The 23,839-nt window shown below is 29.7% G+C and overlaps 2 protein-coding genes and 1 pseudogene across 8 annotated transcripts; all 3 read right to left on the bottom strand.

The window, feature by feature from the left end:
* Nucleotides 1-84: 84 nt before the first annotated feature.
* On the bottom strand, nt 85-7,148 carry LOC105286986 (odorant receptor 43a-like). The gene is made up of 8 exons (XM_026970980.1): nt 6,347-7,148; nt 5,740-6,120; nt 5,178-5,447; nt 4,592-5,060; nt 3,327-3,426; nt 3,070-3,189; nt 2,770-2,925; nt 85-359 (listed from the first exon to the last, which is right to left on the bottom strand). Exons 2-8 carry the CDS (start codon nt 5,768-5,770, stop codon nt 183-185), a joined length of 1,323 nt encoding a protein of 440 aa, XP_026826781.1. The 5' UTR covers nt 5,771-6,120; nt 6,347-7,148; the 3' UTR covers nt 85-182.
* On the bottom strand, nt 791-19,031 carry LOC105287158 (odorant receptor 43a). 7 transcript variants are annotated; one of them, XM_026970997.1, is made up of 7 exons: nt 11,406-11,881; nt 10,834-11,103; nt 10,255-10,723; nt 8,990-9,089; nt 8,724-8,843; nt 8,423-8,578; nt 7,365-7,849 (listed from the first exon to the last, which is right to left on the bottom strand). In XM_026970997.1, exons 1-7 carry the CDS (start codon nt 11,434-11,436, stop codon nt 7,796-7,798), a joined length of 1,200 nt encoding a protein of 399 aa, XP_026826798.1. In that variant the 5' UTR covers nt 11,437-11,881; the 3' UTR covers nt 7,365-7,795. The 7 variants fall into 7 exon arrangements, with proteins under 7 accessions (XP_026826799.1, XP_026826798.1, XP_026826802.1 ...); XM_026971001.1 differs by having other exon boundaries at nt 10,450-10,723; XM_026970995.1 differs by lacking the exons at nt 7,365-7,849; nt 8,423-8,578; nt 8,724-8,843; ... (2 more) ...; nt 10,834-11,103; nt 11,406-11,881 and adding exons at nt 12,957-13,298; nt 13,854-14,009; nt 14,775-14,894; ... (2 more) ...; nt 16,614-16,886; nt 17,152-19,031.
* Nucleotides 18,316-23,667, bottom strand: LOC105286837 (annotated as a pseudogene).
* Between the last annotated feature and the right edge of the window lie 172 nt (nt 23,668-23,839).

Below are 23,839 nucleotides of genomic sequence, written 5' to 3'. Positions count from 1 at the left end.
AATCTATTTCTATCTTATTACTGATAAATAGGATAAGGGATAAATAGGATATGAGTGACTTACCGATAAATATATAACTTTTATAGGAGAAAAATATCTATTTTTTAATTATTAGAACTTATTAAGTGTAAGTTATTACGTACTATGAATATATAACATACATATTTCTTTAACTGAAGATACTATTCATAATGCAAATGCAAAAAATAATTCACAAATATATATATATATATACATATATATATTACATATTCCTTAAACCTAGCCATAGATAAATACTGGTTTCTAGATTTTTGTTTTTTATTGCCGGTGTGCCAGCAAAACTGATACATAATACTGACACCTGATGTTTTTAACAACTGAAACAAATATAATATAATCTTTTAAAGAATGTTGGAGAAATTATATAATTTATAATACAATTACATCATATTTTTCTTCGAATTATTAATTAAGAAAATACATAATTAAATAACGAGGCCAATGTTATATTTGAGAATTATAATAAAAACACACATGCCAAAATTACATAATATTAATAATTATTTAAATATAAATAAAATACATTTAATCAGTTTTATTATAATTATTTTAGTCAGTTTTTAAATAAAATCAATGTAACTGATATATTTAAATTATGGAGATATTAATTAGTGTGTTATTATTATTATTATAATTATTATAATTATTATTATGATACAACTTATTAGGAACAGTTAATTCAAATATTTATCTTCATTCATTGCGCAAGGCTTCCCATTAATTTAAAAATTACACTTAATAAATTTTCATAATTTTTTCATCTTTTCTGGTGTCTTATACATGAATTTCTAATATATTGTTAGTGTATCAATTCACACGTGTGTTAACAATTTAAATGAATAACTATGACATAGTAAACAGTTTCATGTTTAACTGTTTAACAGTTGCTATGTTACATCATAATCTTACGTTACAAAACATAGCTATAGTCAATGGGAACAATTTTCCCGCAGTAAGGTACAATGGCTTATTGGCACGAATCATTATCATCAATATATTTCTCGCTTTTTTTGGTTCCAACGTGTACCAGTTGTATTCATATGCAGCATCGTAAACTGCCTCACACTTGGCAAAGCGGTAATGAAATAAATAACGAGTTAAATCAATAAACTTCATCGAGTGTGATACACATTTTGATTAACAATTTAATTCACATTTGTATTCATAATGAAATAGCGTAGCCAATTATAAAATATGTATAGGACTTACATGTGCAAGTAAAATTTCACCTACAACACAGTAGAGACACATATGCGTAAATGTAGTGGAGGATACTATTCCAATGAAAATTAAACGTGTAACAGAGACATTGCGACCTTGGCTAAACATCTGATCGGATGAATATAAATACAAATTTAGATAACTACATATTTATTAAATAATTAGACAATAATTCCGTTCAATAAAATATATAAAGGGAATTGTTTTTCTTTGTAAAAACTTGAATTTTTTATCGGATACTTACAGTACCAAATAGAAAACCGTAAAAAGCGAATAATATACCAAAGTAAAGAAGTGCACCTAGCAGCATTATAGTAAACACGTTGTCAATGATATTGATAGATCTGCAACAGAATTACATTTGCAAAATCTACAAGATCTGCAGAATCTGCAGAATCAAGACAAGAAATTATCGATATAAAATCATATTAAACATTAGAGTCTATTCTAATTTTTACGAAAGCCAAAACATTTATATAATTCCTTATATAATCGTACAATAAGTTTTAATATACATTGAATAATCCAAATAACAATAAAAAAGAACCATTTTTAATAATTGTTTGCACGATAATGATATTTAAAGATGTGTTTATTTAGGTCGCCGTAAATTGGTGCAAGCTTTTAAAAATTGAAACAACATAAATAAATATATAAATAAATAAATACAAATGAGAAACTTTATGATACAACACATTCAAGAAATACTGTGTTGTTACATCTTCTTCAAAATTAGATATACATAGATTAGGTTTATAGATGTTTGTTTTTTATTCCCGATGCGCCAGCAAAACCGATATATAACCACCTGATGTCTTTAACAACTGAAACAAATATAAATATTTAAAGAACGTTGAAGAAATTATTTAATATATGAAATATGAGATATGAAAATATAACATATTTCTTTCTCACAGTTTTAGTCATATAAATATATGATTAAATAATAGGACAAGTGCATATTTCAGAATTACAATAAACTTACACATGTGTTAAAAAATATTTTAAATACATGAAATCATTTTTATTATAATAATTTTAGTGTATTTTTAAGTAAGATCGAGATGGGACATTAAACGCCCATGTTAAACGGTAACTCTTCTATGTTCTTCGATATCTGTGAAGTCACGGTATTTTTGATGTGTAACGTTGTCAAAAAATTTTATGTACTGAGTAAAATGAGATGTGACTGACGTCCTTAAATTACAGAGAGAGTAATTACTGTACTCATATATTATAATGACACAACTTATTAGCAATAGCTACTTCAAATATTTATCATGATTCATGGTACATTGCTTTCCATAAATTTCAAAATTATGGAAATAAATCTCCATACTATCTTTCATTTCTTCTGCGAACAATGTTTAGGTAATATACGAGTTTTAATATATTGCTGTTGTTTCAATCCGAATGTTAAACATTTGAACGAATAATCGTACAATTATAAATAGAAGAGTTTGATAAATTATTTAAGTTACTACATATGTTACATTATAATCTTACGTTACAAAACATAGCCATAGTCAATGGGAACAATTTTCCCGCAGTAAGGTACAATGGCTTGTTGGCACGAATCATTATCATCAATATATTTCTCGCTTTTTTTGGTTCCAACGTGTACCAGTTGTATTCATATGCAGCATCGTAAACTGCCTCACACTTGGCAAAGCGGTAATGAAATAAATAACGTGTTAAATCAATAAACTTCATCGAGTGTGATACACATTTTGATTAACAATTTAATTCACATTTGTATTCATAATGAAATAGCGTAGCTAATTATAAAATATGTATAAGACTTACATGTGCAAGTAAAATTTCACCTACAACACAGTAGAGACACATATGCGTAAATGTAGTGAAGGATACTATTCCAATGAAAATTAAACGTGTAACAGAGACATTGCGACCTTGGCTAAACATCTGATCGGATGAATATAAATACAAATTTAAATAACTACATATTTATTAAATAATTAGACAATAATTCCATTAAATAAAATATATAAAGGGAATTGCTTTTCTTTGTAAAAACTTGAATTTTTTTATCGGATACTTACAGTACCAAATAGAAAACCGTAAAAAGCGAATAATATACCAAAGTAAAGAAGTGCACCTAGCAGCATTATAGTAAACACGTTCTCAATGATATTGATAGATCTGCAACAGAATTACATTTGCAAAATCTACAAGATATCTGCAAATGATTCTGCAGATTCAGCAGAATCTGCAGAATCAAGACAAGAAATTATCAATATTAAACATTAGATTCTATTCTAATTTTTATGAAAGCCAAAACATTTATATAATTCCTTGTATAATCGTACAATAAGTTTTAATATACATTGAATAATCCAAAGAACAATAAAAAAGAACTGCCATTTTTAATAATTGTTTTGCACGATAATAATATTTAAAGATATGTTCAGTTGGGTCACCAGAAATTGGTGCTACAACTTTTAAATATTGAAACAACATAAATAAATAAAAATGAAAAACTTTATGATACAATACATTCAAGAAATTTTAATCAATCTTTTACGTTAAGTATAACAAAAAAACTGAATATATCATTTGATGTTATTTACGTAAGAATATATGGTGGAGCATAGACAAAATATATATATATTTTATGGATAGCGCACACGCTGCGAGGCAAGGGTGGTCCTGAGATAATGGGCAAGACGGAATTACTGACAAATCGGGCGATTTCTGTCTGTTCTCGATATTGTTCGGGTCGGGAATGCTGATTCTCTAACTTTAACAATACCATTATCGTTACGTTATACCATATAGCAGTCAACATATTTAATGAATTAAAAGGGCATCAGAGATCACTGTTTCTTTAGCAACAATATAAACATTTATCTATTATTCTATTATAACAAATCTATTATAAGTGTATATGCTAAAATAAGATTAAATAATTCTATACAAAATGTTAATTTCAGCGATAGGCATAAGTGTAATACACAAATGTTTGACAAAAGCGTTTTCAGCTATGTAGATATAATTTTCAATTCATTTACTGATTATAATATACACGATATATTTCATACATATTTCGACAAATTATTTTTTAATTATGAATAAATTATGAGTTGTGCATTATGCCTTTATGCAAGAATGTGTGCTTCTTCTTATAGTCAGACATCATTGGCGAAACCGAACATATTAGAAAATTAGAAAATCCGCCGAAATTACTTGACGCACCAATACTCTCCTCTTCTCACTAAACTCAGGCTTTCTCTCAGAAAAGTCTCCGTCCATATATTCTTATGTTGCTCAATGCTTGATGTTGATTTGAAGATGTGATCTATGTAACCTGATAAGACGAATATGATCCTGAATGTTGTATGATAGGGTATTCCTGAAGTCATGAAACTTATCAAGATCGATTACACGTTTCTTAAGATTTTCCAGCTGGCCACATACGTGAAAAACCAGGAAGGTTAAGAAACTGTCCGTACCAGAGTACATGAAGCCTGACAGCGTTGCTGAAATACACTGTAAAACATACGTTATTTCGAAAAATGGACTCTTTTCCTTATCGTAGACGTAGTATGTTTGTAGCGGCAAAGATTTGTCTGAATCTGTTCTATTTGTCCTGTATCTCATTGAAATGCCAAAAAGGGGAATAACAAGGATCACGATGGCAGATATTAACATTATGCAACAACAGAATATCGTTAGAATACGTGCAATTCGCGCTTGTTTTATCATAACGTTCCTTTCTTCTGACGTCTTTGGTCTCAACCAATCGTCTTTGATCATATTCAATAGAGGAAGAATATCTGAAATGAATAGGTCGGAGATTATACATGCATTACTGAATTTCGCATTCCTTTTCGGAAATAGAACAGCAAAGGAAAAATTATTCAGCTCTTTAATGTCATGATATACGCCATTACCATATTTTTTTTGCCACATAATGAACACTTTTATTACCGCCATCAGAAGCGGCAAGGTGTATTGTAAATTATCAATTGTCGACATTATGTCGTCGTAAATCTTCAGCAACGAATGTAGAGATGGAATAAGGCAGATCCAAGTAATTAAATTTAATGTAATGATCAAACGTATTTCCGATATTAATTTTTTCTGCTTAGTTTCGTGGTTCTCTGGCCAAATACCGAGCAATGTTAAACTGAGCCGATTTACTTCAATAGCCCATTCATAGTCTGTTTTTATATAAATGTTATTAGGTATATATATATATATATATATATGTTAAAGATTATATTAAAATAATCAAATTATTTCGTTCAACGCATAATTTCTTAAATTATCGTAAAAATTCTTTCCGTTTACTGTAAAGAAAGTATTGTGAACGCTGTTAACATGTGCCAAAGTATATTAAACCTTCCTAAACAGAAATAATTTATACTTTAATTGTAAGAATTAAATTAAATTTAAAGAAGATAGAAAAACGCTTTAAACGTATTTCTATTTTTATGAAGAAGGAAACAGCACCTCTGTATGCTGAATGCTTCGCAACGTCCATACTGACGTCTACGAAAGTACTCAATATCCCTTTCCTCACAAGTATAAGCTAAATCGACGCATCACAAAAGAGCACTTAAATTCCTGGAAGCATAATGCTGCTGTTTAGGCGTATTCACATCATGTTAATAATGCAACATCTAATGAAGAACATTACAAAACATTATGGAAGGGTGATGTTTATACCCGTTCAAAAGTATTTGTAGTTTATACTCATACTTGTTATAAATGAAAAACTAAACACTTGATGCTGCCGCACAAAAACTTTTGCGGAGCTTGTATATGTAAGACCGCACTGTATCGTAGAAAAGTTATGATGTTACACAGTTGCATTCATTTTAAAAGACTAAACTGAAAGATATTGTACATGAAATATATCTTAATTGTTAATACGATTAAATTGTATAGATTGCAATTATTAGGAAATGTAATTAAATAAAATAGCGGATAATTATTAAAAGTACAGATATTAAGATCTATAAATAATTTATGATTTCAATAAATCTGATCATTTAATTCTATTGAATTTATTTAATTTTTACATAGATAAAATCTCAAAGTAATAAAATTGAATTACTTATTCTCTCAATACGCATGAATTTTAACTTTTCTAAACCCGATCCTGCTGTGCCGATATTATTGACCCGCTACTGTACTGAAACTATCAGCTATATGAGCATAGACGTTTATCATACTAAAAAAGGAATTCACAAGTTTTACATCTACTTGTCTTTTCTCTTTATGTTTTATCTGTGTTGTACATACAAATACAGCGAATAAGTTTAATGTGTGTGAAGTTGTACTTACGTATAGGTGTGTGGATGCTACACATGACGTATCTACTGTCAGTTCATATTTACTCATTATTTACGTGACACATCTTTGACTAATGCATGAAGATGAATGTGCCAAGAAATATATAAATGACATATGTATATAGAAATAAATATCAGTATCACTCTTGCGTATAGCAGGATTAAATCTGAGATTTGTATGATAGCATATACATATATACAAACAATACACAGGTAACAATTTATAATATTGATAGAGATATATTTGAATTAATGGTTAATAAAAATATAAAATAGAAAAATATAATGAATAACATAAATACTTACGAAGTTCTGTATCGGGTTTTAATAACTTTACATTTTGATGATCCTGTTAAGTAATGCATAAGTTCGTATTAACGGGTTTCAAAGTCTTGAAAGAACAGTTTGAAAAATATTGTTCTTTTAAAGCGAATACATTGATGTAGCAGGTTAAGTTCCTAATCTAGTTTCTAATCTAGTAGCAAAACAATTATTTCAATTTATACTTAATTTCAAAACAAACGGTGTAGTAAAAAATAAACATTTCAAAAATTTAAATTAATTAGTCTATTATATATTATTTTCGACGGATTATGTCTTTACGGATTAGTTCGTTTAAAATTAAATATAAAGGAGAAATATAAATGTGAAATGTTCTTGTCCTCTTTTGGGCTAATTGTCTATTAGAACAACAGATATATAAATATGTTTCTGAAATAATTTATTTAACTTGTTAATAACAGTACTTAGTAAGAAATAAGAGTGACTTAACGATTGATATATGATTCCTATATGAAGAAAAAGAATTTCAATCTTAATTATTAGATATTGCGAGAAAGTTATTACATATACTGAATGTATGACGTGTACATTTTGATTTAACCGTTATGTAAGTGACGAAAAAAATCTTAATTGGTGTGATGAAGGTACCCGGATACCTTCGAACATTTTGTAAGAAAATTGATATCCTGCAAATTACGTTCCTCATTGAGTCAATCTGTCCAAAGATAAAGCTAAAATAATCGTCAGTTTAAGAGTTCTAATGCGACTAGAGAACAGATAAGTTACCCGGGTACCCCGACAATCACATAACGGTTAAGTAAAGATAATATTCGTATAGTACATATGCAGAAACAAACTATAAATATATGAGTTGTTACATATCTTTTTCAAAATTAGATATACATAAATTGGTTTATAGATATTAGTTTTTATTCCCGATGCGCCAGCAAAACTGATATATAACCACCTGATGTCTTTAACAACTGAAACAAATATGATTCTTTAAAGGACGTTAAAGGAATTATATAATATATGAAATATGAGATATGACAATATAACATATTACTTTCTCGCATTATTAGTCACAAAAATATATGATTAAATAATAGGACAACTCTATATTTCAGAATTACAATAAACTCACACATGTGTTAAAAAAATATTTTAAATACATGAAATTTATTGTATCATAATAATTTTAGTGTATTTTTAAATAAGATCAATGTGACTGACATCTTTAAATTCAAGAAATAGTAAGTACTGTACTCTTATATTATAATGATTTATTAGCAATTGAAAACTTATTAGCAATAGCTACTTCAAATATTTATCATGATTCATGGTACAATGCTTTCCATGAATTTCAACATTATGGAGATAAATCTCCATACTATTTTTTTCATTTTTTCTGCGAACAAAGTTTACTATACGACTTTTAATATATTGCTATTGTTTTAATCCGAATGTTAAATATTTGAACGAATAATTGTACAATTATAAATAAAAGAGTTTGATACATTATTTAAGTTACTACATATGTTACATTATAATCTTACGTTACAAAACATAGCCATAGTCATTGGGAACAATTTTCCCGCAGTAAGATACAGTGGCTTGTTGGCACGAATCATTATCATCAATAAGTTTCTCGCTTTCTTCGATTCCAATGTGTACCAGTTGTACTTGTACACAGCCTCGTAAACTGCCTCGCACTTGGTAAAAGCGGTAACGAAATAAATAACGTGTTAAATCAATAAATTTTATCGAGTGTTATACACATTTTGATTAACAGTTTAATTCACATTTGTATTCATAATGAAATAGCGTAGACAATTATAAAATATGTATTGGACTTACATGTGCAAATAAAATTTCACCTACAACACAGTAGAGACACATATGCGTAAATGTAGTGAAGGACAATATCACGAGGAAAATTAAACGTGTAACAGAGACATTGCGACCTTGGCTAAACATCTGATCGGATGAATATAAATACAAATTTAGATAACTACATATTTATTAAATAATTAGACAATATTCCTATGAATAAAAGATATAAAGAAAATTGCTTGCTTTACTTGCGATACCTGCACTGAATTAAATTCTGGATGAATACTTACAGTACCAAATAAAAAGCCGTAAAAAGCGAATAATATAGCAAAGTAAAGGAGTGCTCCTAGCAGCATTATAGTAAACACATTGTCAATGATATTGATAGATCTGCAACACAATTACATTTGCAAAATCTACAAGATATGCAGAATCTGCAGAATCAAGACAAGAAATTATCGATATCAAATAATTTTTATTCTTGATTATACGAAAGCCAAAAAATTCCAATATAATTCCTTGTTTAATCGTATATTACTGTTTAATATATATTAATATTTAATTGTATAATCCAGATAACAATGGAAAAAGATCTGCCATTTTTAATAATTGTTTTGCACGATAATAATATTTAAAGATATGTTCAGTTGGGTCACCAGAAATTGGTGCTACAAGCTTATAAAAATTGAAACAACATAAATAAATAAATAAAAATGAAAAACCTTATGATACAATACATTCAAAAAATTTTCATCAATCTTTTACGTTAAGTATAACAAAAAAACTGAATGTATCATTTGATGTTATTGACGTAAGAATATATGGTGGAGCATAAACAAAATATATGTCTATGATATGGATAGCACACACGCTGCGAGACAAGGGTGTCCTGAGATAATGGGTAAGAAGGAATTACTGGCAAATCGGGCGATTTCTGTCTGTTCTCGATATTGTTCGGGTTGAGCATGCTGATTCTCTAACTTTAACAATACCATTATCGTTACGTTATATCATATAGCAGTCAACATATTTAATGAATTAAAAGGGCATCAGTGATCACTGTTTCTTTAGCAACAATATAAACATTTATCTATTATTCTATTATAACAAATCTATTATAAGTGTATATACTAAAATAAGATTAAATAATTCTATACAAAATGTTAATTTCAGCGATAGGCATAAGTGTAATACACAAATGTTTGACAAAAGATTTTCAACTATGTAGTTATAATTTTTAATTAATTTACTAATTATAATATACATGATATATCATATATTTTATACATACGTCGACAAATTATTTTTTAATTATGAATAAATTATGAGTTGTGCATTATGCCTTTATGCAAGAATGTGTGCTTCTCCGTATAGGCAGACATCATTGGCAAAACCGAACATATTAGAAAATTAGAAAATCCGCCGAAATTACTTGACGCACCAATACTCTCCTCTTCTCACTAAACTCAGGCTTTCTCTCAGAAAAGTCTCCGTCCATATATTCTTATATGTTGCTCCATGCTTGATGTTCATTTGAAAATGTGATCTATGTAACCTGATAAGACGTATATGATCCTGAATGTTGTATGATAGGGCATTCCTGAAGTCATGAAACTTATCAAGATCGATTACACGTTTCTTAAGATTTTCCAGCTGACCACACACGTGAAAAACCAGGAAGGTTAAGAAACTGTCCGTACCAGAGTACATGAAGCCTGACAGCGTTGCTGAAATACACTGTAAAACATACGTTATTTCGAAAAATGGACTCTTTTCCTTATCGTAGACGTAGTATGTTTGTAGCGGCAAAGATTTGTCTGAATCTGTTCTATTTGTCCTGTATCTCATTGAAATGCCAAATAGGGGCAAAACAACGACGAAGATGAGACTTATTAACATCATGCAGGAACAGAATATCGTTAGAATACGGGCAATTCGCGCTTGCTTTATCATAACGTTCCTTTCCTCTGACGTCTTTGGTTTCAACCAATCGTCTTTGATCATATTCAATAGAGGAAGAATATCTGAAATGAATAGGTCGGAGATTATACATGCATTACTGAATTTCGCATTCCTTTTCGGAAATAGAACAGCAAAGGAAAAAGTATTCAGCTCCTTAATGTCATGATATTACCATTTTTTTTGTGCCACATAATGGACAGTTTTATTATCGCCATCAGAAGCGGCAAGGTGTATTGTAAATTATCAATTGTCGACATTATGTCGTCGTAAATCTTCAGCAACGAATGTAGAGATGGAATAAGGCAGATCCAAGTAATTAAATTTAATGTAATGATCACACGTATGTCCGACATTAATTTTTTCTGCTTAGTTTCGTGGTTCTCTGGCCAAATACCGAGCAATGTTAAATTGAGCTGATTTACTTCAATAGCCCATTCATAGTCTGTTTTTATATAAATGTTATTAGGTATATATATATATATATATATATATATATATATGTTAAAGATTATATTAAAATAATCAAATTATTTCGTTCAACGCATAATTTCTTAAATTATCGTAAAAATTCTTTCCGTTTACTGTAAAGAAAATATTGTGAACGCTGTTAACATGTGCCAAAGTATATTAAACCTTCCTAAAGAGAAATAATTTATACTTTAATTATAAGAATTAAATTGAATTTAAAGATGACAGAAAAACGTTTTAAACGTATTTCTATTTTTATGAAGAAGGAAAGAGCACCTCTGTATGCTGAATGCTTCGAAACGTCCATACTGACGTCTACGAAAGTACTCAATATCCCTTTCCTTACATGAATAAGCTAAATCGACGCATCACAAAAGAGCACTTAAATTCCTGGAGGCATAATGCTGCTGTTTAGGCGTATACACGTCATGTTAATAATGCAACATCTAATGAAGGACATTACAAAACATTACAGAAGGGTGATGTTTATACCCGTTCAAAAGTATTTGTAGTTTATACTCATACTTGTTATAAATGAAAAACTAAACACTTGATGCTGCCGCACAAAAACTTTTGCGGAGCTTGTATATGTAGGGCCGCACTGCATCGTAGAAAAGTTATGATGTTACACAGTTACATTCATTTTAAAAGACTAAACTGAAAGATATTGTACATGAAATATATCTTAATTGTTAATACGATTAAATTGTATAGATTGCAATTGTTAGGAAATGTAATTAAATAAAATAGCGGATAATTATTAAAAGTACAGATTATAAGATCTATAAATAATTTATGATTTCAATAAATCTGATCATTTAATTCTATTGAATTTATTTAATTTTTACATAGATAAAATCTCAAAGTAATAAAATTGAATTACTTATTCTCTCAATACGCATGAATTTAACTTTTCTAAACCCGATCCTGCTGTGCCGATATTATTGATCCGCTACTGTACTGAAACTATTAGCTGTATGAGCATAGAAGTTTATCATACTAAAAAAGGAATACACAATTTTTACATCTACTTGTCTTTTCTCTTTATGTTTTATCTGTGTTGTACATACAAATACAGCGAATAAGTTTAATGTGTGTGAAGTTGTACTTACGTATAGGTGCGTGATGCTACACATGACGTATCTACTGTCAGTTCATATTTACTCACTATTTACGTGACACATCTGTGACTAATGCATGAAGATGAATGTGCCAAGAAATATATAAATGACATATGTATATGGAAATAAATATCAGTAAGTATCACTCTTACGTATAGCAGGATTAAATCTGAGATTTGTATGATAGCATATACATATATACAAATAATACACGGGTAACAATTTATAATATTGATAGAGATATATTTAAATTAATGGTTAATAAAAATATAAAATAGAAAAATATAATGAATAACATAAATACTTACGAAGTTCTGTATCGGGTTTTAATAACTTTACATTTTGATGATCCTGTTAAGTAATGCATAAGTTCGTATTAACGGGTTGCAAAGTCTTGAAAGAACAGTTTGAAAAATATTGTTCTTTTAAATCGAATACATTGATGTAGCAGGTTAAATTCCTAATCTAGTTTCTAATCTAGAAGCAAAACAATTATTTCAATTTAAACTTAATTTCAAAACAAACGGTTTAGTAAAAAATAAACATTTCGAAAATTTAAATTAATTAGTCTATTATATATTATTTTCGACGGATTATGTCTTTACGGATTAGTTCGTTTAAAATTAAATATAAAGGAGGAATATAAATGTGAAATGTTCTTGTCCTCTTTTGGGCTCATTGTTTATTAGAACAACAGATATATAAATATGTTTCCTAAATAATTTATTTAACTTGTTAATAACAGTACTTAGTAAGAAATAAGAGTGACTTAACGATTGATATATGATTCCTATATGAAGAAAAAGAATTTCAATCTTAATTATTAGATATTGCGAGAAAGGTATTACATATACTGAATGTATGACATGTACATTTTCATTTAAGTAAAGATACTATTCGTATAATACATATGCAAAAACAAACTATAAATATGAGTTGTTACATCTTCTTCAAAATTAGATATACGTAGATCGGTTTATAGATATTAGTTTTTTTATTCCCGATGCGCCAGCAAAACTGATATATAACCACCTGATGTCTTTAACAACTGAAACAAATATAATTCTTTAAAGGACGTTGAAGGAATTATATAATATATGAAATATGAGATATGAAAATATAACATATTGCTTTCTCGCATTATTAGTCACAAAAATATATAATTAAATAAGAGGACAACTCTATATTTCAGAATTACAATAAACTCACACATGTGTTAAAATAATATTTTAAATACATGAAATTTATTGTATCATAATAGTTTTAGTGTATTTTTAAGTAAGATCAATGTGACTGACATCTTTAAATTCAAGAGATAGTAAGTACTGTACTCTTATATTATAATGACTTATTAGCAATAGCTACTTCAAATATTTATCATGATTCATGGTACAATGCTTTCCATGAATTTCAACATTATGGAGATAAATCTCCATACTATTTTTTTCATTTTTTCTGTGAACAAAGTTTACTATACGACTTCTAATATATTACTATTGTTTTAATCCGAATGTTAAATATTTGAACGAATACTTGTACAATTATAAATAAAAGAGTTTGATACATTATTTAAGTTACTACATATGTTACATTATAATCTTACGTTACAAAACATAGCCATAGTCATTGGGAACAATTTTCCCGCAGTAAGATACAGTGGCTTGTTGGCACGAGTCATTATCATCAATAAGTTTCTCACTTTCTTCGATTCCAATGTGTACCAGTTGTACTTGTACACAGCCTCGTAAACTGCCTCGCACTTGGTAAAAGCGGCAACGCAATATGCAGTAAATTAAATCAATAAATATTAACGAATGATATATAACTTGATTATTGTAATTTACATTTGTATTCATGATGAGGTAACGAGGAGACAATTGTGAAATATATATATATAGAGTAAGTATATATATGTATATACAGGGTGTTTCCTAAGTAAGTAGACAAACTTATGGAGGATATTCCTTGACTTATTTTAAGAAGAAAAGGTCATATAAACATATGTCCTAAACTGCTTTGTTTTCCAAAAAAAGTACATCACTGTTTTCGTTCACTTTTCGGATAGCGTGCTTTTGCAGTACGAGTCAACAGAGGTGAGGATGGAGTGGGGATGGTCTCGCGGCGCCGCAAGTGAACACTCGTTTCAGACTGCGCCGCGCGGTCGCCGCGAGACCATCCCCACTCCATCCCCACCGCTGTTGACTCGTACTGCAAAAGCACGCTATCCGGCATCACTGCCATCACGTTATCTTTGACGCAAACTTTATCAGTTCCTATTAAGTTTAGTAATTTTATTAATTATGGTAAATTACACAAACGCCGAAATGGCAGATATGCATTTCGTATACGGTCTTGCTAATGGAAACGCTCGTCAAGCAAGACGTATTTACAATGACAGATACTTTTTATTGGAAAACAAAGCAGTTTAGGACATATGTTTATATGACCTTTTCTTCTTAAAATAAGCCAAGGAATATCCTCCTTAAGTTTGTCTACTTACTTAGGAAACACCCTGTATACTTACTTGTGCCAGCAAAATTTCACCTAAAACACAGTAGAGACACATATGCATAAATATATTGAGAGATACTATCACGATGAAAGATAAACGTGCAACAGAAAGGTTTCGACCTTGACTAAACATCTAAACGGATGAGCAAATACAAATATAAATAATGGCACATTTATAAAATAATTAGAAAATACTCAGATAATTGAGATATGTAAAGAGAATTCTTTTGCAGGTAAACAACTGCATTAATTTGAATTCGTGATGTTTACTTACAGTACCAAATAAAAAACCGTAAAAAGCGAATAATATGCCAAAGTAAAGGAGTGCTCCTAGCAGCATTATAGTAAACACATTGTCAATGATATTGATAGATCTGTAACATAAGTACATCAGGAAAATCTGCAAAATCTACAAAACGGAAATTATCAACTGATACTAAATATTCTTATTTTTACAAATACGGAAAAGAGCTGTACAATTCCTTGTTAAATCGTAGGTTAAAGGTTTAATGTTTTACTGTACGTTAATGTCTAATCCTTTCGTTCATGATTATACATTTGTTTCAAAATCAAAGATAAGAAAGTCAGCTGTTTCGAAGTCAACTTGAAGATGTTTAGTGAAAGAAATGAAATTATATCTTGCGGGTGAGCGGGGGAGAATGATACATATGTGTATCAATAGGATTTTAATTTGCATATAATAAAAATATGTTCATCAGATTTTTGGGAGAAAACACACACAGCGGTTCACTATTCAGGCTTAATATGTGCATTGATTGCTGATTGGTATTTTCACCTCGCAGCGATAACACAAAATCTCGGCGTGGTACAATATTCCCTTATCCGTAATGTGTTTTCTAGCTTTCCGGTAATTTAAAATATTTATAGTACTTACATATACCACTCGGGACGAAAGGATTAACTGTATAATCCAGGTAACAATCACGAAAAAGAGCTACCATTTTTAATTATTCATTTACACGATAACGACATTTAAAGATGTATTCATTAGGCCACCTTTAAATGAATGGAAGAAGTTCTTAAAAACTGAAATAACATAAGTAAATAAGTAAAGAAATGAAAGCTTTATGATACAACATTCCAGAAAGTTTTAATCTTTTTAAGTATAACGAAAAGAATTAAAAATATCACGCTGGGATTTTGTGTTATCGCTGTGAGGCTATGCGAATCAGCATATAATGCACGTATTATGACAGAATAGTATTTCTTGATGTTGATTTAATAATCTGCATAACCTGATAAGACGTATGTGATCCCGAACATTGTATGATAGGACATTCCTAAAGTCCTGAAACTTATCAAAATCCATTATACGTTTCTCGAGATTTTTCAGCTGACCACACACATGAAAGACTAACAAACTCAGGAAGCTGTCCGTACTAGAATACATGAAGGCGAGTAGTATTGCTGAAATACTCTGTAGAATATACATTATTTCAAAAAATGGACTCTTGTCTTTATCGTATACGTAATATGTTTGAAACGGCAAAGATTTGTCCGGATCCGTTCTGTTTGTCCTATATCTGATTGAAATACCAAAAAGGGGAAGGGCAACAATAAAGATGGCAGTTACTAGCATCATGAAGCAACCTAATAGCATGAGAATGCGTGCTATTCGCGCTTGCTTTACCATAACGTTCCTTTCTTCCGGTGTATTTTCTTTTTGCCAATCGTCTTTGATCATATTCAATAGAGGTAAAATGTCTGAAATGAATAGATCTGAGATTATATTACATTAGTGAATATAGTGTTTATTATTGGCAACAGAATAACAGGAAACAAATTTGTCTGTGATTATTTAGCTTTTTAATGTCCTAATATAAAGTATTACCATATTTGTTTTGCCAAAGGATGAATAGTTTTATTATCGCCATCAGCATCGGCAAAGTGTATTGTAAATTATCGATTGTCGACATTATGTCATCGTAAATCTTCAGCAATGAATGTAAAGATGGAATAATGCAGGTCCAGGTAATTAGATTTAATGTAATGATCACACGTATGTCCGATATTAATTTTTTCTGCTTTGTTTCGTGGTTCTCTGGCCAAATGCCGAGCAATGTTAAACTGAATCGATTTAATTCAATGGTCCATTCATAGTCTGCTTTTATATAAATGATTTCAGATATATTAAAAATTTTATTAAAATCATTATTTCTACAATCAGTATTTCATTAAACACATAACTCTTTAGCATGTCTTAAGTTTGATTTCAGTTAAAGGAAATGGTACAGTGGTAACGTGTGAAATCATATTAAATCTTACTAAATGAAAGTAATTTGTTATTTGTTAAAGAATTAAGTTTGGTAAGAAAAGGATAGAAGAGTGTTATAAACTTATTTGTGTTTTAATGAAGAGGAAATAAATACCTCTGTATGCTGAACGCTGCGAAACGTCCATATTAACGTCTATGAAAGGACTGAATATGGCTTTCTTTACATCACGTTTAGGATGGTAAATCATCGCGTGTCACAGAAGAGCTCTTAAATTACTGGAAGTATAATGCTGCTGTTTAGGGGTGTATACAACGCACATTAATAATGCAATACCTAATGGAGAACATTACAGAAGGGTGATGTTTATACCTACTCATGCTTGTCATAATTGAAAAACTAAATGCTTGAGGCCGAAGGTGCTGGATAAAAAAACTTTTACAATGCTTGTGTATGTAGGGCCGCCCGCATTCTGAGAATCTTTAAATATTACACGATTGGACATAGTTTTGAAGACTAAACTGAAATGTATTGTACATCTTACAATTAATGATTACACTTTAAGTGCTGAGAAATAAAAATAAAGACATAGTTATTAAAAATAATATAATTATTAAAGAGACTTATTAAGGTCTATAAGCAATTTATTTTAATAAATCTGATCATTTAGTCCTATTAAATTTGTTCGTTTTTTACATGGGGAAAATCTCGAAGAGAAAATTAAATTGAATTACGTATTGTTTTAATACGCATGAATTTGAACTTTTCTAAAACCGATCCTGCTGCGGCGATGGTATTGATCTGTTACTTTACTGAAACTATCAGCGACACGAGTATGGAAGTTTGTCAAACTAAAAAGGAAATTACAAAAGTTTTACATCTCGTTTTGTTTCCCCTTCGTCATATATGTCTATGATTTCATCAGTGTTGTATAGCTACGGCAAATAAATTCAATATGTGTGAAATTATACTTGCGTAGTTGTGTCGACGTATGCTGAGCTACACATATTTGATGTAGTACTTGTGAGCATATACTTACTATTTACGTTAGTAGGTGTCACATCTTTGACGACTCTATTGCTGAAAGTTGAAGACTCTCCCAAAACTTATAAATGACGTATTTATGACAATATATCGCAGTAAGTATCATACTATAGCAGAATTAAATCTGTGAGATTTTTAGATTAACATATGTATATACAAGCGAAACATGGTAACAATTTGTAATATTGATAGAGATATATATTTCTTTTAATCTTTAATATTTAGAAATATTCGATACATTAAGTACCCTATATTTTCTTATATTTATTAATTATATTTTGACTTATTAATGATTAATGATAACATTCAATAGGATATAAATAACTTGACGCTTTTTGATTTATGACTCCTATATGAAGAAAAAGATTATCTTAATTGTTAGCTGTTAGGAGAAAGTTATTACAAAAAGTTATAATAAGTGTATGATGTGTACATATTCCTTTAAGTGAAGATAATATTCGCATAATAAGTATGCAAAAACTAACTAAACAAATATATGAATTGTTACATCTCCCTCAAAATTAGAAATTAGAAATTAGATAAATTGGTTTCTAGATTTTTGTTTTCTATTCCTGATGCGCCAGCAACACCGATATATAACCACCTGATGTCTTTAATAACTAAAACAAATATAATCAATTATAAAAAACGGTTTGAAGGAATTATATAATCTATGATATAATTATATCACATATTTTTTCCTGGAATTTTAGATAAAAAAATTAAAATTAAAATTTTCAAAATTCAATCTCTTATATCTTCTAAACCAATGCCGTCTCGCACTAAATTCTTACGAGGAATTATTCAGAAATCCCTTCCCCACAACATATCTAAGTGCCGATAAAATCGGTGAGGTATGACCTTTAATTCATATTTACTTGATTTTTAATATATTGGTTTTGTTTCGATTTTAATGTTAATGTGAACAAATAATTGTGGAAATATAAATGAGGGAGTTTGAGTAACACTTATTTAGCCATCATTATATTACGTCATACTCTTACGTTACAAAACGTTGCCATAGTCATTGGAAAAAATTTTCCCGCAGTAAGATACAATGGCTTGTTGCCACGAATCATTATCATCAATAGATCCTTTGCTTTCTTCGGTTCCAACGTGTACCAGTTGTATTCATATGCAGCATCGTAAATTGCCTCGCACTTAGCAAAATGGTGGTATAATACGAAATAAAATTAATAAAATTAATAAAATAATTAAATCAAATTTTATCGAGTATGATATACATTTTTATTATTTGAATTCCAGTTGTATTCATGATGAAGTAACGCAAACACGTATGAAATATGTATACTTACATGTGCAAGTAAAATTTCACCTACAACACAGTAGAGACACATATGCGCAAAAAAATTGAGAGACATTATTACGACGAAAGTTAAACGTGCAACAGAAAAGTCGCGACCTTGGTTAAACATCTGAACGGATGAGCAAATACAAGTATTGGTAACTAGACATTTATTAATTAATTAAAAAATATTCAGATAAATAAATATATAAAAGAAATTGCTTCGTTTGAATGTAAACAATTGCGCAGGGTTAAATTCTTGATTAATACTTACAGTACCAACTAAAAAACCATAAAAAGCGAATAATATGCCAAAGTAAAGGAGTGCTCCAAATAGCATTATAGTAAACACGTTGTCAATGATAGTGATAGATCTGCAAGATAATTATATCTGCAAAATCTGCAAGACAGGAAATCATCGATATCAAATGATATTATTTATTCGATTGTTTTCTTATTTTTATAAATACACAAAAGAATCATTTGTTATATGTTACAATTTAGTATGTAATGTATATTAATGCGTAATTGTATCATCCAGATACGAGGATCATTTGGTAAGTTGTTCGAAAATATTTGAGGTGACGGCATTAATATTAAACTGACACTTCACGTATCGCATAGTTGTAGATGACATCTATTATCCTCCGAATCGTTAGGTACAAAGATTTCTGAGGTTTGAAGTACAGATTCGTCAATTCGTTTTATTGTGACAGCTATCTAAAGTGAACTAATGTTGGTTTTTTTTAAATAAGTAATGTCGAGATTTGAGCACTCATTAAATACTTCTTCTTGAAAGGTTTAAAGCCTGCAGATATCATCGAAGATGCAAATGCAACAGTACATAATTGAATAACTGAATTCAAATATGTTTGATGACAAATCCAAAAAAAATTGAAAAAATCGATAATATCGTATTAGAAGATCGACTACAAGTGCTTTAGAGTACTGAGATTGTAGGTATCTCAACTGAACGAGTTTACATGTTACACGAAAATTTATATACAAAAAAGCTACCCGCAAGATGGGTGCCGCTTACGACTGATCAACACAAACGAAATCGAGGGATTATTTCAAAGCGTTTGAAAAGGTTTAAGCGTCATCCAGAGGATGTTTTGCATTGTACTGTAAACGGTACTGAAACATGGATTCACCACTACATACCAGAGATGAAAAGACGGCCGAAACAATGGATTTTTTCTGAATGTGCGCCAGAAAAGATAAAAACAGTTCCATTAACTGATTAACTGGAAAGGTAATGGCAACTGTGATTTGGGATACGCATGGAATATTGTGCATCAACTATCTGGAAAAAGGGAAAACAATCACAGAGGAGTATTATGCATCATTATTGAACTAATTTAATGATGCAATCAAAGAAAAACGCTCGCATTCAGCAAAGAAAAACGTGCTCTTTCATCAGCAAAATGCATCAGCTCACACGTCTGTAGTTTCATTGGCCAAATTACTTCGAATTAATCGATTATTCATCATATTATTCATATTCTCCAGATTTAGCCTTCCTGTGACGTTTTCCTATTTTCAGACTTGAAAGAATAGTCGAGTGAAAAGAGATTTAGCACGAATACTGAAGTAATTCATACTGTAAACGGCTATTTTGAGGAAAAGATAAATCGTATTATATGGAAGGCATAAAAGAATTTGAACATAGTTGGATTAAGTGCATTGAGCTTGATGAAAATTATATCGAAAAATAAAAATTAGTTGCGCCAAAAAAATTATATTTTCATATATAATTTTTACAAACTTGTCAAACAATCCTCGTAACAATCACGAAAAAGGACTGCCATTTTTAATTATGTCTTATAATAATGACATTTAAAGATATATTCATTTAGGTCTCCGTAAATTCGCAGTACAAGTTCTTAAAACTTGAAACAAAATAAATAAGAAAGAAAATAATTGATAATAAAACATTTCAGAAATTTTGTAATTCTTTATGTACAAAAAGAACTATCATTTGATGTTGATTTGATGATGCAATACCTTCGTAACCTGATAAGACGGATATGATCTCGAGCGATGTATGACAAGGCATTCTTGAAGTCATGAAACTTATCAAGATCGATCACACGCTCCTTGAGATTTTCCAGCTGACCACACACGTGAAAAACTAACAAACTCAATAAGCTATCCGTGCTGGTATATACCGCCAGCCAGCGATACGGAAATAAACTGTAGAACGTAAGTTATTTCGAAAAACGGACTCTTGTCCTTATCGTAGATATAGTACGTTTGTAATGGTAAAGATTTGTCCGGGTCCGTTCTGTTTGTCCTGTATCTCATTGAAATGCCAAAAATGGAAAGAACAAGGACAAAGGTGGCAGATATTAGCATCATGAAAAAACCGAATATCGTGAGAAGGCGTGCAATTCGTGCTTGCTTTATCATAATGTTCCTCTCTTCCGACGTCTTTGGTCTCAGCCAATCGTCTTTGATCATATTCAATAGAGGTAGAATGTCTGAAATGTATAGGACGGAGATTATACATGCATTACTGAATTTTGCGTTCATTTTTAGACATAGACCAGCAAAAGAAAAAATTATTCAGTTTTTTAATGTTATAAGATATCTATTACTATATTTTTTTTGCCACAAAATGAACAGTTTTATTATTGCCATTAAAATTGGCAAGGTATACTGTAAATTATCGATTGTCGACATTATGTCATCGTAAATCTTCAGCAACGAATGTAGAGATGGAATAATGCAGATCCAGGTAATTAGATTTAATGGAATAATCACACGTATGTCCGACATTAATTTATTGTGTTTAGTTTCGTGGTCCTGTGGCCAAATGCCGAGCAATGTTAAACTGAGCCGGTTAAATTCAATGGCCCATTCGTAATCTACTTGTATATAAATGCAGTTAAATATTAAAGATTTTATTAAAATCATTTTCTACAATCAGTATTTCTTTCAACACATAACTCTTTATCTTGTCTTAAGCTTTCTTTCCGTTAAAGTAAAGAATATATTATGAACATTGTTAATATGTGCCAAATTGTACGAAATCTTACTAAATGGAAGTAATTTGTAATCTAAGAATTAAATTACATATGAAGAAGAGCACCATAATAAAATAGCATGTATATAGAAAATATATAGGAAAGCTCTATAACCTTGTGTGCTTTAATGAAGGGGGAAATACCTTTATATGCTGAATGCTGCGAAATGTCCATATTGACGTCGACGAAAGGACTGAGTACGGCTTTCTTTACATCACGTTTAGGATGATAAATCATCGCGTGTCACCACCAGAAGAGCACTTAAATTGCTGGAAGTATAATGCTGCTGTTTAGCCTACGTCGCGTCGCATGTTAATAATGCAATATCTAATGGAGAACATTACAGAAGGGTGATGTTTATACCCACTCATGCTTGTCATAATTGAAAAACTAAATGCTTGAGACTGAAGGTGCAGCATAAAAAACTTTTGCGAAGCTTGTATATGTAGGGCCGCACCGCACCTTGAGAATTTTTTAATATTATACTATTGGATGTAGTGTCGAAGACTAAATTGAAATGTATTTTATAACTTACAATTAATAATTAAACTTTAAGTGCTGAGAAACATAAATTTAAATAAAGACATAATTATTAAAAGAAGAAGTATTAATATCTATAGAAATAATTTATAATTTCAATACATCTGGCCATTCAATCCTTTCGCATTTGTTCATTTCTTACGTAAAACAAATTTTTAAGGGAAAAGTAAATTTAATTACTTATTCTTAATTTTAATTACTTATTCTTTTAATACGTATGAATGTAAGCTTTTCTAAAACCGATCCTGCCGTGCTGATGTTATTGATCCGCTACTTTGCTAAAACTATCAACGACACGAGTATGGAAGTTTGTCAAACTAAAAAAGGAATTACAAAATTTTTATATCTCGTTTTGTTTCCTCTTTGTGTTTCATCCTCAGATATATGTATATTTTATATATGTCCATGGTTTCATCAGTGTTGTATAGCTACTGCAAATAAATTCAATATGTGTAAAATTATACTTGCGTTGTGTCGACGTATGCTCAGCTACACATATTCCTTTTAATCTTTAATATGTAAAAATATTCAATATATTAAATACATTATATTTTTGATCTTCCATATCGGTTTTCGATGTCTTACTTTATTTTATTAACAATATCTAATTTTGTTCATGAGTGCATAACTTCGTATAAAAGTGTACCAACCGCCATAGTGTAGGTTGAAAAATATTGGTTTTTTCATGCGATTAAGATAAAAATGATAGAAGATATAGAAAAGACATTTAAAAAATAAACACAAAAAGAAAAAGCCATATTAAAAAATTTTATTTATAAAATATTTTATAAAATATTTTATAAAATATAAAATTTAAACAGTTTTAAGCGCTGAAGTATAACTTATATTTCAATTAAATACATCAAACATTCTGATATCAAATGAAGTCATATAATCGGTCAGGTCCTAACCTGGTTTCTCATCT

Source organism: Ooceraea biroi, chromosome 7 (genome assembly GCF_003672135.1).
Source record: "Ooceraea biroi isolate clonal line C1 chromosome 7, Obir_v5.4, whole genome shotgun sequence".
Lineage (NCBI taxonomy): Eukaryota > Metazoa > Arthropoda > Insecta > Hymenoptera > Formicidae > Ooceraea > Ooceraea biroi.
The sequence above is the reverse complement of the archived record's forward strand: the minus strand, read 5'-3'. Positions and strand labels throughout refer to the sequence as shown.